General features: G+C 32.4%; 1 protein-coding gene across 1 annotated transcript; it reads right to left on the minus strand.

The window, feature by feature from the left end:
• Positions 680 to 12598, minus strand: LOC105155950 (AP-2 complex subunit mu-like). Its single transcript, XM_011071939.2, has 13 exons — positions 12348 to 12598; positions 9500 to 9677; positions 9006 to 9096; positions 8305 to 8399; positions 8081 to 8170; positions 7953 to 8001; positions 7673 to 7811; positions 6243 to 6359; positions 5543 to 5633; positions 5325 to 5467; positions 2980 to 3094; positions 1347 to 1391; positions 680 to 1267 (listed from the first exon to the last, which is right to left on the minus strand). The coding sequence occupies exons 1-13, from the start codon at positions 12428 to 12430 to the stop codon at positions 1187 to 1189; spliced, it is 1317 nt and encodes a 438-aa protein (XP_011070241.1). The 5' UTR covers positions 12431 to 12598; the 3' UTR covers positions 680 to 1186.

The following is a 17573-nucleotide window of genomic DNA, read 5'->3' on the forward strand; positions in this document are numbered from 1 at the left end:
CTCTCTTTTCACTTAGAAGTTAGAAGCACATCTTTGCTGCTGCCCAAATGCAAATTGACATAAATAGCTCCTGTCCGAGAAGCTTCACATGCTAATGTACTAGACCTTTTTTTCAGGATTAAGTGCTAACAGGCAAGCCCAATTTTTCGGTGTTCAAAAATAAAATCCAAGTGTTCAAAAATATAAAACAAAATAAAAAAGAACACAACATTGAATACGACAGACATGTTTTGGAAACATGTCAAACACATTTTGGAAACATTTTTTTTAGATGTAAAATATACTTATTTTATGTTTTATCTTTATATCTTTTATATTGCATATTTTAATTTTATTAAAGATTGAGAATATATATATAATAAAAACTATACTATATGTAGCCGTGTGAGCACCAGTCTTGTCCTAATGTTTTTATATTTTCCGTGTGGTTGTAGTCGTGTAGCATCATATCTGTATCACCGTTTCCATGTCCATGTTTCATAACCTGGTATTCATTTTCTCATTCCATTACATTCTGATCTTTCAATTCTCACAATTTTAAGTTTAGAGTTTTTCCAATATGATGGGCCTAAGTGCGAATGGATGAAAAAACATGGACCTATTTACTTTGCAAAGAGAGATGAAAAAGGGAATGAAATCAGCCAAGAAACACCAAAATAATAAAGCCACCAGCACCATAGCAAAGAAGAGAAACATTGAAATCAATATACTACGTTTTTGCCACAAACAATGGAACCACAACGGGCGACACAGATGCAGATATCCCGCAGTTACAATAATCCAAGAAAATCTTCAACTCCCAGAAAATACATTGATTTTACACAATCTGAAAATCAGCGATGAGCGGATTGCGGCAATGTAATAGAAAAGAATGTAATAATGCTCATACTGCAGCCCTAATCAGAGCCCTACTCTATACAACAAAATCTGAACACGAATGTCAAAACTAATGGTGTCTACTGATAGCATGCCATGAACAACGTTGACCTTAAATCATATTTTGTACGTTCTTTCTATCAGCAAATAAACCTTTTTACCTTGGAGAGTACATCATGCAGAAGGAGAAGCTGCATCGAGTTGGGGCCAAATGGGGTTGTGTAGATGGAAGATTGGAAGACAATTACTTGTGTTTCATGTTCTCCATACACAGGCCATTCATAAAACTTCATCACTCTTTTTATTTATTTCAGCACCTAATTTCATATGAACCGGCTTTTGTAATGTAACGAACCCATTCGACGGTGTTGTATCCACTCTTTTCCCATACCTACAATAATCACAATTACTGTAGTCCCAGAATAAATTGTAAAAAAGCGCCAAGATATCATAAGGAGAATGTCAAATACCTTGAGGAAACGAACACGCAATCCAGATGCTGTAAACATAGGAACCTGCCGCACACATGACTTTGATTATGAGACAGCATAAGAAATAGAAAGTGTCTACATTAACAAAAAATCATTTTCAATTGTATTAAATCTACAAGCTCTTGCAAAACTAAGGCCAGGTCTTTGTAATATATTTCATCATATCTGTGTGGTTTGTCTAATGGTTGTGCCTTATATAGGGTTTTATCATATGATTTACCTATATAATATCTTTCATCACTCGCACCACCTCTTTTGTTTTCGAAAGGTTAATCGAATTTAGGAAAATAGAATAATGCCTAATTCTTCTTCCTCCCTTCACACAGGGCCTTTTTCTCTTTCTATCTCTTTTCCTCAACTTACATTCTCTCTCCTCCTCCTCTCTTATCTCAGTCTCCAGGAGTCACTCTCTTTTATTGTTTCTTAACTATTTGTCACAGTGTTTCCCTTCTTATTTTACTTCTTTTTCTTTTTCCTTCATCAACCCTGCACCCCCATTTCCACCTGGCAAAATAATGTCAGCTGCTCTCTCTAAGGCAGGAGCCTACACACCCTCTACAGCTTCCACCGTCACACCACCACCTCAAACTACTACCTGTCTCCCGACAGAGCAATCAAATTTTCTGTTTTCAGCTCATCAATCCAAACCCAGAGAATAAAGAAAGAAAAGGTGGATCTGAAATCTGGAACCTGGTCTTTTCCAGTTTGTCTGAGTTGCAGTATCTGGCAGTTTTTGCCAGTCCACCAGGGTCCATAAGCGTGACCATTTGACAGGTCGCACCAATGGATCCGGTCCAATTCCAGGAACGCTATGCATAACATGCCCACCCATGCACAGATAATTACATCTAAATACCAACTAACATGGTTATGCATCAGTTCATTCCCACGCCTTTGACATCAGCGAGTTAGTGATGACACTATATATCTTTCTTTTAAAGAAACATCCGTAAAAATTGACTTTGTTAGTGGATTGAATGCTTGCAATTTTAGCAAATAATATGTGATTAAGTTACCGCTACCTATATTAAAAACAAGACCACAAATATGAAATAAACCTCAAGGTCCAACAATAATTTTATTTTGTCTACTCTTTTTGTTTTTTTCTTTTCTATCCATTATTTTATGCTCTAAACAACCCCGGCGTACAATTATTCCTTGAGTTAAATTCGCATACAAGCTTCTACATCTTATTGTCTTTTACATCTTAATTATTACCACAGGCCCACAAGCTATTAGTGATCTGTTGCTGATTATTCCTGGAAACTCCCATGAGAGAAGCTCCATACACAAGCCAAATTCCTGATCTTCCCATAAACTTCCCTTCCTAAACCACCAAAACCATCCATTCATAACTATGCAAGCTTTAACAATTCAAAATATATTCTTCAATCTAAGAAGACTCCAGCTGTGGCAGGAAATCAACTGAAGTCTAGAAAAGTTGACAACAGCACAAAACCTTATTAAAGGATAACTATAGGATGATAATTAAATGACCTTACACATGTCCCTTATGTCTTGATTATGGAACTTTCAGATTATATGTTGAAGATAATGCAATGCTAGCAAATTGAACTATTATTATCAAAAAGAAAATCAGTTGCTTAGTTACCTGAAATTCCATCTGAATTGGAGGCCGAGTCCAAGACTTTTTTTCCGTAATTGTGGATATTAGCTCTACTTCAGCACTCAACGTTGGCTCAGTTTGCCCAGGAAATTTTCTAATCCTGCAAAGAACACATGCCCATGATCAAGCTTAATAATATAAATCAGGAGCAGCTTAACTAGATGCTTCTAGGCTTGTAAATAACAAAATATTTACACAAATGCTCCTTGTTAAGAGGGTGTAATGACAATGACAATTGGCAAACTCTTATATATAGCTATCAACTACCAAACAACATTTGAAAAAACAGTCTACAGACCATTCAATAAACCAATTTCTCTAATAAAGAAACGAGAAAGTTCATTACACCCTGATTAAAGATAAAACCCAAACCTAACTATTATTTCCCTTCTAAGTGAGTATCCTAAGAATGAAATAGTGACCATGTTTGTCAGTACCGTTGGCAGCAAACATTTTAAACCAGAACATGCTCATCCAAATGTGAAAAACCATTCATATCTGAAACTCTCATGCCCCTTGAGAAAATTCAACCCACATGATTCGTCTTAATATTTTGTTAGGCAAGTCTTATGGCTCTAATTTGTCCTCATCAATTATAATCACTTGATCAGTCTGGTAACACGCAATGACTCCACGTATTAGTAGGAACCTGTATCGTGGGTAGATATTATTGGTTTCAACTAAGAGGGAAAATGCTAGCTAATTCAAATATTGATTGCAGAAGTGTTGTGAACCCCATAGTGGATATTAGCATCGAGGAGCTTTGTGCAAAAATATTAGAACTTCTGGTAATAGTAACTTACATATAGAATATAAGAAAAACGAAACAAAGTTCAGGTACAGAAATCCCCAAAAAATTGCCATGGAACCAATAACACAACTTCACATAAATTTTTCTTTTCATCATGAAGTAAAATTTAGACAATTTTAGTTAATAAAATATAATCTAAATACATCTTACTTCATTAATTAAAAGCAGTATTTTATTATTAATTTTTAAAACTGTTTCTGCTTTTCCTTTTTTCTCTCTTTTCTCTGTTTTCTACTTCTCCATCTCCTTCTTCCTTCCTCCCATTTCAACTAACCTCACTCATTTGCAAACCCATCACCTCTTTGCCACCCGCTCTTGCCCATTCCACTCCTTCACCCCCAAACGCCCTCCAAAACTTCCCTACTGTGTGCTTTCTGTAGGTGTGTATGTATTTTGGAATATGGTGCATGTATGCATGTGTAGTGTGTTATTGTCTAAATCTGTATCTTCATGTGTGTTTTTTGTTGTGTATCTATGCATATGGGTATGTCAGATGTGTGTGTATTTATGTGTGTCATCTCCACACGAACATAGATGTGTATAGGTGTTTTTCTGTTTATTTGTGTGTATCTTTTCTGCGTATGCTTGTGTAGGGATACATTTTTATCTGTGATATATAAGAGTGTGTGTGCGGGTGTACTCGTGTTTCTGCTATATACATATGCATGCTTGAATACAGTATGTACACATAAGTGGTTTTGTTTCTAGGCGTTGTATATGCATATATATATATATATATAAAAGAAAATATATAGGAGAGAAACTAGACATATTTTGGACAGAATTTAAAGGTGGGAAAAGTTTTGCATTTGAAAATCTTAAAATAATGGTTAAAATTGTCTACACACTTCTTTTCCCTTTTTATAAATTTCTTTTCATACTTTTTGCTGCTACAAAAGGAGGGGTAATAAGTCATTTACCACTTTCAGCCCATTCTTTTGACTAAATGGTTTCAGTGTAATTATTCAAAGTGAATGTTTCTGTATTTAACTATTGTGCAGGGGGGTTATGAACATAATTATCCCTTGTTTTTATTTAATTATTTAGTCCCTCCTATAATGATCAACACGTCATCTGTACATGTAAGACCCTGCATGTACACACACTGACACTTACTGCACTTGATAGCTCATTTACTCACATCTCATTTTGCCAGGTAAAGGAGAGGTAGGATAGTAAATAAAACTCATAAATAAGGAACAACAAGACAGAATATAGAAGTGGCTTACACAAAACACCATGTATATGATCATGGAGCAGAGGTGTTAATTAGTTTTTTGGATTTTTACTCAAACTGATGGTTAGTTGGGTTTAGAAAGGAATGTCATATTCTTTTTAATTGGATATCTTATTGTTTGGGCTACTAGAGTTCTGAGACATCTCATGATTAGAATAGAAAACAGGTGAAACAGGATGTGGTGGCAGATGGTAAGTGAGCTGGGTGAAACAAAATGAACAGACGTTCTGCTGAAACAAAAGTGTAGATGCTCATGCTACAGTTGCAGAAATAAAAACTTACTTCCAAACCAAGCAGTCAATAGAAGGATTGTACTTCGCTCGGCCTGATGTAACCTGAAAACTTGTTTTAGCTGTTTGCTTTGGTACTGGAATCTTGACAACCACTCCAAGCGCAAACATTTTTGCCCCAAAAACACTCTTCACCTAAGATGAAGAATGAGGTTTCACCATGTGGTTAGTTATTTAAAACAATAAGAAAATCAAACTTAGATGACTAACCTTTACATTCACTTCCATACGTGTTCGACCCAATTCCTTGATAGTTGGCAAAACCCGAAATGGAAGATTAACTCCCTCAGTTATACGATACCTATATGAAAGCATTAACACTTGTAACAAAATAAATTTAAAGGAAAATCTATATGTTCCAAGCCGCATGAAAATATTTAAGGAATAAGATTATAAATGAAAAAGCAGGAAGACAGAACTTTTTACAAGGGGAAATATGACCCTAACTGTCCAATTTCTGTTTATCACTCTCAAAGATTGTAGACTACGTAATTGAGGAAATGAAGCCGCAGTAGTGCTAAGTAAAACCTGGAGTAGACACAACAAATATGCTTTCTTAGAGATCCAGAAAATTTCCAGAAACAAGGGGCTTCCCCTAGAATACCTTTTAAGATTTTTTTAGTGCACTTGGATTTTTTTTTTTTGCCAAGAGTTTCCTACTTAGGGCCTCTTGCAAACTGTAAAAAAAGGATACCATCAGTTTTTATCTTGTTTTCTCGTAATATGCTTAAATTAAAAAGATCCTTCATGAAACAGATTTTGAAATCTGGCTGGGCATAAGAGCTTCTCATATGACAATGGTTATGAAAGAATGTCAAATTGAAAATAAGAGAATTGTAATTACTAATCCATCCAGCACTAACATACAGTCCATTTTGTTCGCAAGTTTGAATTGAAAAAATCAGCTTACTTCATCAATTCAAATTCACCATCTGGAGGAACAAAACTGACGGTCTTTTCTGAATTGAATCTTGTAAGGTTTACACATTGATGGAAAGTGACATCATCAAGCTCAATTGTTTTTCCACTGCAAAGAAACATACACAAAAAAGCCATTTTCAAGGGAAGGAAAATGCTGAACCAACTGCAGGAAGCAAGAAACGTGATTCTCGAATAAAAGTAAATGCAGCATGATGTTAGAAAGCAGGTATTAAACCATAGCCAAACAAAATTATATCATAGGGAATTAAATAGCATGAATGAAGGGGAACATGGCAAGAACTCAATGTCTATTAAGATGAATGAAAGTCATCACTTTTAACTGTTGCATAAACAAAATGCTAGTTCAATTATTTGACAACATGCAAGCCTATAAAGTGTCCAAGATATCTTCTAATTTTAGACTCTATGGTGAAATAGCATCCGCCACCCACAAAATCATGTTTTCTAACTGATTTATCCTGGAATAATCTTTTTAGGAGGTATCAGGTACCATTTTAATTCTTCTGCCAAATCCTTCTATTGTTAAGTAATGCTGATACCATTCAATGTGTTTCAATTCTTCCGAAGAAGAGATGTTTGATGCTTCTGAGATCATTATACCACTTCCAATTTGGAGTGTGCTTTTGACGATCTCAGGTTATGAACCGCAAAAGTTATTTCTTTGCAATCCCACTAATTTTAATTAAGTGTAATGATAATTTCAGATCTCAATATTTCTCAGAACTCTTAAGCCTAGGATTCGCCTTAAAAGTTGTCACAAAAACGCTTGGAAATCATAAATTAATCTCAAACGACACCTGCCTTCTAGAGAATCTAAAAAATTACCACTACATTACAGCAAGCAACTTAGTTATTTAAATCATATATCTAATATCTGGTAAATGAAGCACAGGTAAACTTATCAGGAAGAACAAAGTACATAAAGGTAGAATTTAAATAGTTATTTTGGATTATGCATAACAGAACAACAGAGTGTTCATAACCTTAATTACGAACTAGCTATACTATAAATCATCTACAAATGGGTAAGTGTACATACAACCATGAAACCATAAGGAAGCTAAAGAAACATGCAGTTTTCTAACCTGATTCTATCCAATTAACTAATAACTCGAAGACATTAGCTATTTCATGCCCATGACTCAGGCTCTTGACATTTCACATTCCAGAATAAGGTTACTTGAGATCTGTCCTCATAGCTCGCAATTGCATTAAGCCAAAAATATATAATTAACCAAACCAAACTCAGGTATTCTTTTCAATTAGAAGTAAAAAGAGATATTCATATGCTGTCATAAACACGTCATTTCAATAAATTTACATTTTTTAACCAGCCAGTTTAGAGTTGTAAGTTGATGGATATAATAGACATGAATTTAGCAGATAATATAAAGCTACCTCTTAGCTGGACGGGATTTAAGCTGTGACTCTTTCTCAAGTCCAATTTTATCATTCAATCCCAACTTCAAATCAGGCATTCCAGAAAGGAAACACTTCATAAGAATCTTCCCAGTGACATCGCAACGTAGAACACTACCTGTAAAGCCCAAATGGATAATAGGTACCAACCAATGAAATGATTCAAAAGTACAAACATTGTAAATTGCTCCACAAAAAGTGAAAGGAAAACAAGAAAATACACTAATGAAAAAATTTCACAGACAGTGGATCAGTTCACCTTTTGAAGACATAAGAAGATTGACACTTTCCACAATATCAAGAAAAACCTGTCAAGGAACCGAAGTTAATCAGCTTAACAACAATAATGAAACCGTTAGAAAGTAGTGGGCAATTTAAAGAGGTTACCTCATTTTTCTTATAGACAAGACCTTCCCTTCGCCAGCCAACAGCACCGGTCACTTGTAAAGTCGCATTTGGAACTGGTTTGTCAGCAGCCTGTTTGGTTATTCACATATGGAAAAATCAGGATTACCCACCCATACGAATATATAAAATGTTTGATCTATTAAATATGCAATTTTCATGATCATAATACATCTATGAGAAAACTGTGCAACTGAATCTCTAACCTTAGATGAAAATGGAGAGCGTACACCTTCTTGAGTTATGTAAAGCTTCAAAATTTCGGGAGAAAGATTTTGAGGGTACCCAAAATCCATGATTTCTGCAATCAAAATGCAAAAATCAGAACTTTCATCCAGCCATTCAGTTAGCCTGGCAGTATATGAAGAGTAGTGAAAGTATCGCGAAGTGCCTGTAAACACTTATCAAGCAACAAATATACTTGTTCACCACACAGTAACATTTGCCACTACAGTAACCAACCTTGAGCAATTGAATTCCAGTTTACACCCATTGAGTATATATCGGCAATGAAAAGTTTGTACCAAATGATGGTAAATCAATCAAAATACAAACAAAAGATGCGCAGGAGCCAAGAACTCCTGTTTTGGATTTTAAGCTAAACCACATTAAATAGCTTCTGAGCTATGAACAATACAGATACCCCGCACCAAAAATCTCCATAGCTAACCTATGGCTGGATCTGCGGCGATTAAATAATGGGCACACTTTTATTTCTTCCCTATAAGAAGCGCAGGGAGGAGTTATTGTACTTTAGACCATCTTCACGGAGATATGAATCTGAGCAAATTATTTTATCAGAAGCCACATTTGCCAGTTATGTGCTAATTTGATTATTTCCATGAAAAAAGAACTTTTATAACAGAAAAAACTTTGTTAATGGAAAAAAAATCTCCAGCCGGCATACCATCTAACAGTTCATATATCAAAACGAAATTATTGCGGATAGCATCCTCATCGAAAGCCCCGCCAAAGTAAGATTTAAATAGCGTGACTGCCTGCATAGGAAGCAGATGAACAAGTCAAAGCAGATTAAAAGTGAACGTCTGGAAAAGAAATTTAAATGTATTCACAGCTATCAGAGCCACAATATTGAGCTAAAATACATCCTTCAAAGTATAGGAACCAAAACTATGATCATCTATCCAAAAGTAGAAGTAAGAGCTCGGATTAATAAATTACTCCAAATTTTTAAGGTCATTGAAACTAAGAAATGAGAATGATGATCTTTAAACTACGAGATGTTCTTGGTGATCCATTACCTATACCCAGCAGAAATTCGCTAAATTCTTCAATTACAAAATGTTTCTTGAATGAGACAATCCCCCAAAAGAAAATCAGAAATCTACTCTAGTTCATAAAGGAAAGCATACAGTTCAAAATCATCTTAGGATGAGATACCTCAACAACAAACTTGAATGCACAAGCAACATTTGCGTTGCTGCTTACAACAATCACGATGTAAACATTGCTAATTCTCATGTAAAAGAAAGAGCAGCCCCCAATCTGCCGCACAGGACAAGTGCCAAGTTCCTTTGTTTGCATTATATGCACTCGGAAAGCATCCACCATGTTGCCTCTGATTAGTTTCATAATATAAACATATAAGAATGTGCAGTTTTATTCCAAATAAAATTAATTTGTTCCAGTAAATGCAATCATCAAGTCGCATATCAAACTGAATAAGACAATCAACACAGCTCAAGAAACAAATTAAGCACTAACCTCTAGAAAATGGCAGCAACGACATTCAAAAGAGATCAGCATAAGGTTTTCAAATAAGATTACAGAGCTGAGGCTTAAAAAGGAACTAGAAGCAAAAAACATCAATTTAGTAGTGATATATAAGCAGCTAAATGGAGCAAAGTTATAAGCTGCAGAAGCCTAAAATGAATAAAATCTCGATAATAATAGTCCAATTTGCACTTGTATATCAGTTGCAGGAGTCAGCTAGCTGGCAAGAAGAATATATGCCAGTGGGCCAATCAATTTTGTTTGAAGGAGACCAGCTTCATTTCAACCTTTAATGGTGCTTAACTCCTAGGAAAAGGTGAGTGTGGGTATCAGAACCAATCATCCTTTAATGATGTATACTTAAGAAGATTTCCAATGAATTTGATGAGGATGAGGACCCTTCTAGCCATATTATCGTATGTCAGGGTGCCTAGAAGCAGTACTTATCACCAATGAGATAGTGATGTTTGAGCATCGCTAATACATGGTCTGGTCAACAAGATACTTCCGCTTCTTTCCAAAATTATGAATGTTTAAGACATTATACTAATAAATAGTGCTTACTATCATGGTTAATTCGGTTGTACTTGTTTAGTTAATCGTTTCATCATGGGTAGTTACGAGATCATAATCACTACTAAATTTGGTTTTTAATCATAAAACAAAAGAAGTTGTAGGCACATTAATTCTGCTACCTTTTGACTACTATTGACGATAAAGTTCCGGATTCTGAGTTCCAACTAATTTGCATTAAGGTATTTTGAGCATGTAACCGTAACTTGCATCTCACGCAATTTTTCTGAATATAAAACCTGCTCTAAAGATATAGGAAGCTGTTACTTTGAATGTTGATGTAAAGATGTTGTAAGTGCTAGTTGTGGTGCCTATTATGCTCATGGCAAAACACTACAACTGCACATTGTGTTCAGAAATCAGATGGAGGTCTTAAAAGGCTATACATCACATTTGCGCATGTGGGTGACTTTTCTTTAAAAGGTTGAACAATGGCTAACTCACCAATGAGAGTAATCAAGTTGATTGTTCTTCAGCAGATTTGCACACAAAATCAGTATCATAATATTACCTTGATATTAAGAATAACCTGCACTATTGATTTCTTATACTTCCGTTAATGACCCATTTTTCATGAAGTGCATGTTTGAGACTCCTCTATTGGCTATGTAACTCAACTTTATTTTCACAAGTTCACTAGAAAAGAGTATAGGAACAAACTACAAGAAGTCAACACAATATGAAACTTTGTCTTGAGTATTCCTGGTTTCCTGCTTGATATAGATAATTAAACTCTTCTGATGAACCGTATTTTTTTAGTTCACCATGTTGTTAGAGGAAGATAACTTGTTATACCTAATTGAAACGTTATACTGCTAGCCTGTACTATGGAGTATGATAAATACATAAATGTGAATGCTTTTTGTTATATTTTTATCCATGTCCAAAATTGAAATCAGCCTACTTGGTGTGGGTTTGATCAATGGTAGTAGAGCTCCAAGTCGTAAATTGGTTGGACATGTCTTCAGTCAGGTATATTATAGAAAGAAGATGGAGTTGAAACTTATAGAGTTTGACGCTACTTATGTTACATGAACAACTATGATTGATTCACTATCTAAAGATTTCTAATCTATTAATGGCTATAAACGACTAGGTCAAGAGTGGAAATCCCCAAGTTTACTTCATAACTTCACCACTTCAAATAGAGGAGGTAGGTACTTTTAGTTTATTAATGGAGATAACTAGATATTTTCTCCTCCAAATTGACTGCATAACGACTGGGAGAATGCGAATCATGTTTCGTGGAAGAATCAAGGGGATTAATTTCATGATTAAGTCTTTTAATGGAACTATTAACGAGAAGGAAATAGGACATCCCCAGCAGCACATTTACTGCCTTAAGTGCCAAGAAGAATGTATTTTGAGTCAGCTCATGCAAGCAATCAAATCTTGATACATTGAGAGCTCAGATGGAAGAATTATGTCCTTGCTATTAGTTCAGACATCTAGTCCTGTCTATGATATGTTCTTACTGAAGAACACAAACATCAGTCTTTTTTAATCAAAATGACAGTCATCTCATAGAAACAAAGGGTCATCATCTTTCTTTCCCTGAATTTCACCTTGAACAGCTGAATCAAGCCCTTAAACACCAAATTCTTTCTATCATAATAATTTTCTTTCACAGAACACAACCTCGAATTCAAAATCCATTTCTTTTACCACGCATTGTTTAACGACAGAACATCACAACTTAGCTTGGTTCCTAGCCTTCACCAATATCTTGCTCTATTCCTCTCACATCTTCAACTACATTTTCCCAAAACAGAAAAGAAAACACGAGAAACCGCAAAACTTAACCATCGTACTAAACGAACTTCATATATACGCACCACTACTGCTCAATTCAACCTTGAAACAAACATTATATCACCGAAAACAATTCAAACAGAAATGCATGTACAAATGCTTTAACATAAAGCAACGGGGACGGACTAACCCGACATCATCACGATAGAGACGATTAATGAGGACATCGCCGCGAAGATTGAGGAAGTAAATAGCGGAAGCTGCCACGGGCATGGCTACGATCTCGAGACCCCCGATCCACTCAGATGAACAGGAGATCTGGTTCCCTCAAATCCCCACTCGATTGATTAGGATCCAGAAGTGAATTCAAATGCGTTCTTGGGTCAGCGAATGCTTTTCACCTACAGCTGCCATCAGGTATCCTATATTCCTACAGGGAACGGAGGAAAAGCGTGTTCCAGAACACGTGCACTTCGAAAACGTTGAAATGTCTAAAAAGCACCCTATGTTTGGTTTTGTGATTAGAGGGCCAAAGTACAAAATCTTATCATAATGTTTGGTTTTGTTTTTAACTTGTTTTTTAGTATTTTGTGTAGATCGAGAGAGAAAAATAAAGATAAATAAAAATAAGTTAGAGATAGTATGTATGTTTGGATTTGTTTTTGGAGATAATATAAAATAAGTATGGTATATTTGATGTTGGGTAGTGAGGAGACAAAAAGTACTGTTTATTGTCAAATCATGTCTCTTCTATATATATATATATATAAATATATATAATTTATTTGTAAATAAAGAGAGAGAAATTTCAATTTTGTCCCCCACTCACTGTTGCAAAATACCTAGAAACGAGCCAAAAATTGGCAAAATATTGAATGCCAAACATTGCTTCGGTTTCTGAGATGGCCCAAAATCGAAACCAAACATAATGTATTTGTTTTTGTAATTTACACACTTACACTAGGTGTGTAATTTTAATTTTAAATATTCTATTTTTTTTATTCTTTTCTCTCTCTTCTTGCGTCTTGTCGCAGCCTTCTTCTCTCTCCTTCTTCTCTTTCTTTGTGAAATGTAATTAATAATTGCTACTAAAAACTAATTATTAACTTATGAAATCATTTGTATTAAAGATATTTAATATCAATAATACTTAGTTAAAATATATAAAATTTTTCTACCTAACGAAAATATTTTAGCAGTTGCGTACACTACTGACAATATATCAGTACTATATACCTAATTCGTATTTTTATTACTTCAATTATCTATTAAAATTTATCAGTTCACATATAAAATTCTAATGAATGTATTTTCAACATGTTATATAATGCATTTAACTCTTGATTATAAATTTTTTCAACTTAGATCATTTAAATCTTTTGTACTTATAATTTTTCCTATTTCACTGAATATTTGAGAAATTTGAAATTTGAGGACAATATACCAATAATACATACTTAATTCTAAATTTTTTATTTAAATTTTATATATTATATTTTTTCATTCCAAAGATAAAGTCTAACAAAATCATTTTGGAGATAATACAACAATGTATTTAATTATGTATTAAAATTATAATTATTATTTAAAATATAAAAAGAAATTTCTCAATAAAAACAATTACTTAACATAAATATATATATTATATTTCACTAACAAACAAAATACTATATACATACACATATATATTACTAAATATATATATTCAAAGACATGATTTGACAATGAACAGTAACTTACGTCTCCCAAATCCCAACATCAAACCTACACCACTCATTTTACACTATTTTATATTATATCAAAACACAAATCTAAACATATCATCTATCTCAAAACACATACTTACTTATCTCTATTTTTCTCTCTCTATCTCCAAGAAAACCAAAACAAAAACATCCAAAACATTAATCCAAACATAATGATGGGTCTCTGCATAATTCGGTTAACCAGCCCAAAGTCGATTGAAAATTCGGTTCTAACTTTTTGGCTTTATTAAAAACATTCACGCTATGTTTTTTTTTTAATTTTTAATTTATATTCGAGATGAGTCAAAATATACTCAATATTTATCATCATTCAAAAATATCTTATTTAGGTGTTTTTAGTATTTTAGCATAAATACATACATATATATACACATACATATACATAAATATACATAAAAAATATATAATTTGATAATAAATAGTAATTTTTTATTCCCAAAACACAACATTAAACATATAATACTTATTTTAAATTATCTCCAAAAACAAATCCAAACATACATACTATCTCTAACACACACTTATTTATCTTTGTTTTTATCTCTCTATTTCCATAAAACACAACGAAACACTCAAAAAGTGGATCCAAACACTATGTCAGTTTTTTCGGTTGTTTTTTCTTTTCACCATTTTGATAATTAAATTGAATCGAGTTGAAAATCGAATTTTTTTATATATTTTTAAATTTTATTAATTGTATTAAAATATATTATTATATAATGTATTATATATTTTTTTTTTACTTTACTTTTTGTCCGCTCTCTCTTTTTCTAACTCATTTCTCAATTTTCAATTCTTCATTCTTCAAATATCTAAAATATGGTATTTTAGTTTATATTATCTACTAACAATCTTAATCAATAATTTAATACACTTTGATAGTTTTTTTGTAAATAAATATTTAATATAATGCATATTTAATAAATAGTTATAAGTTGATGGTCGATAGCTAGCGCAAGAACTTCAATGTCAGAGAAAGATTTTCAGGATTTCCAAGTCTCAACTGGCAACTGACGTGATGTCATTAAACAAACACATCAATGTTATTCGCTATATTATTATTTGGATCTTAAATATTGTACTATTATATTTTAGTTTTAATTTTTATTTTGATTTTAGATTAAATTAAATGAATGAATTGTAATAATGTTATTTTGATTTAAATTTTGAATTTCATTCATAAATATTTTATTTATTATACATTTTATTTTTTAGATTTTAATATTTTTATATAGGTATTTTTGGAAAAATACTAAAATTCTTTATATAATTTTTTTAAATAAATTGATTTTTTTGATTAAAAAATCAAACGAATTCGGTTATAATTGATGTTCGGTTCGGTTCTGATTCCTGGAATCGGTGACTGGAAATTCGTGGTTCGGTTTGGTTCACCGAAATGCACACATCTCTACTAGAAAGTACCTCATAGGTGGTCGTGCTTTAATACAATGCACGGACACTGACATGGTACAGATTAAAATTAAAATATATAATAGGGATAATTGCACTTTTATTTTCTAAGGTTTAATGTAATTATACCTAATATCTTATAATTTAAAAAATTATTTAACACTTTTGAGGTTTGCTTTTGTCTAACAAATAAGTCCCTCTATTAGTCAAAATTCACTGAATTTGTTAATATTAATAAAAAAAACTGAGTAAAAATTGTTATTTACCATCGATTGATTTATTACTGACTTATTATAGATTAAATAATTTTTTCCGACTAAACTATTCTTATAACAGTAAAGATATACCTTATCATATGCATTAAAGCGTGACGACGTATGAGGATAATTTGATCATAAAAAGATTTATTTTACCTACAATAAACCAGTAATAAGTCAATTAGAGGTAAATATAGATTTTTTTGTTAACATCAGTAAATTCAATTAATTTTGACTGACGAAAAGATTTATTTGTTAGACAAAAGCAAACCTTAGGGGTGTTAGATGTAATTTTTCAAACTACATGAGGTCTACATATAATTGCGCCAAACCTCATAAAGTGGAGTGTAATATAAAAACATCAAAATAACATATAAAATAATTGGATATGCCAAAAGGAGTTATGACGTGTCCGGCACCATTTTTTTTTATCATTAATTTTATATTTTTAAATATGCGGATGTCGTGTTCGAATTATTTTTGTGTCCAGTATTGTATTAGATAATTTTTTAAAATATCCGTATATTATAGATGCTTTATCACACCAGTGGCATGCGGCCGCTCAATACCACATTCGATTTATATGCATAGTTTGAAATTTTATTATATTTATTTAATTAAATTAAATAAAAGAAGACTGAAATCAAGAACTGGATAAAAGCTAAAAAGAAAGAAATTTTGTTTTAAATGTATATGAATGGAATATTATTGATCTAGAGAGAAAGAAAATAGAGAAACAAATATTAAAAAAACCTAAAATTTAGTTTTACCACTTAGAAAAAAGTGGAAACAAACATACAAGTTCAAGAGAAACTTAAGAAAAAAATATTGTCAATCCAAGACAAAAAGTCTCTTTTTTTTGCTAACTAATAACTTGTGACATATCCATGGCATATAAGTTGTGAACTTCCGACAACTTATACACGTGGACAATCATGTGGAATGATATGTGATAGGAGTGTCCATTTCGGTTAACCGAACCGAACCGAACCGAATTTTCGGTTAACCGAAAATTCGGTTCGGCCGTTTGGAAAACCGAAAACCGAACCGGTACCAACCGGTTCGGTTCGGTTAAAACCGAACGGAAGTTCGGTTTTTTCGATTTTAAAACCGAAAAAAACCGTTTTTTTATTTTTTATTTTTTAAAATAATATATTTTGATATTTTAAGTCGAAATTGTGATAATGTTGCAACTTTATCCAAAAATACAAATACCAAAATACCAAAATTAAATTCTAATTTAATAGTATAAGTCACAAGTGTAGAACAACTTCAATATGTCAATATTCAATATCTAAAAATAGTACACTTTTCTTTAGTTTTACTAATATAAATTATATAATATTAATATTATTATATATATAATTATATAATGTTTATATGTATAAAAAATATATTTTTTTTTATTATTTATAGAATTTCGATTTTCGGTTCGGATCGGTTACCGAATTGGTGACCAAAAAACCGAACCGAATTTTCGGTTTCGGTTCGGTTCGGCCGGTTTTCGGTTTTTTTGCACACCCCTAGACTATTAAATAAATGATCCAATCATTTATATATTCTCCTTGAATTAATTTAATCTAATTAAATTTCTTCTCGAATTAATTTTTTAAATTTAAAATTCTAAAGCAATATATAAAAATTTTAAAATTTGTAATTTCAAAATGAAAAATTAAATTATAATTTCATTAAAAAAAATTAATATAATGAATTTATTTTTCAAATGAAATATTTATATGACTAAATTAATTAATTATAAAATTAAATTTTAATTAATTTGAATAATTATTTAGTTTAAAATTTCTAATATCTTTAAATCACTTTTAATTAAATTAATCAAAATTAAATTAATCACTTTAATTGCTTTTTATATTAAATAAAAATAAATTAATTAAAATTTAATTGAATGTCGCTGTCGCGCCACTGGAGAGGATGACGGTGGCGTCCCGCCCCCTCATCGTCGTCACCCACCCCAGCCGAGGG

The sequence above is a fragment of the Sesamum indicum genome, linkage group LG2 (assembly GCF_000512975.1).
Source record: "Sesamum indicum cultivar Zhongzhi No. 13 linkage group LG2, S_indicum_v1.0, whole genome shotgun sequence".
Classification (NCBI taxonomy): Eukaryota; Viridiplantae; Streptophyta; class Magnoliopsida; order Lamiales; family Pedaliaceae; genus Sesamum; species Sesamum indicum.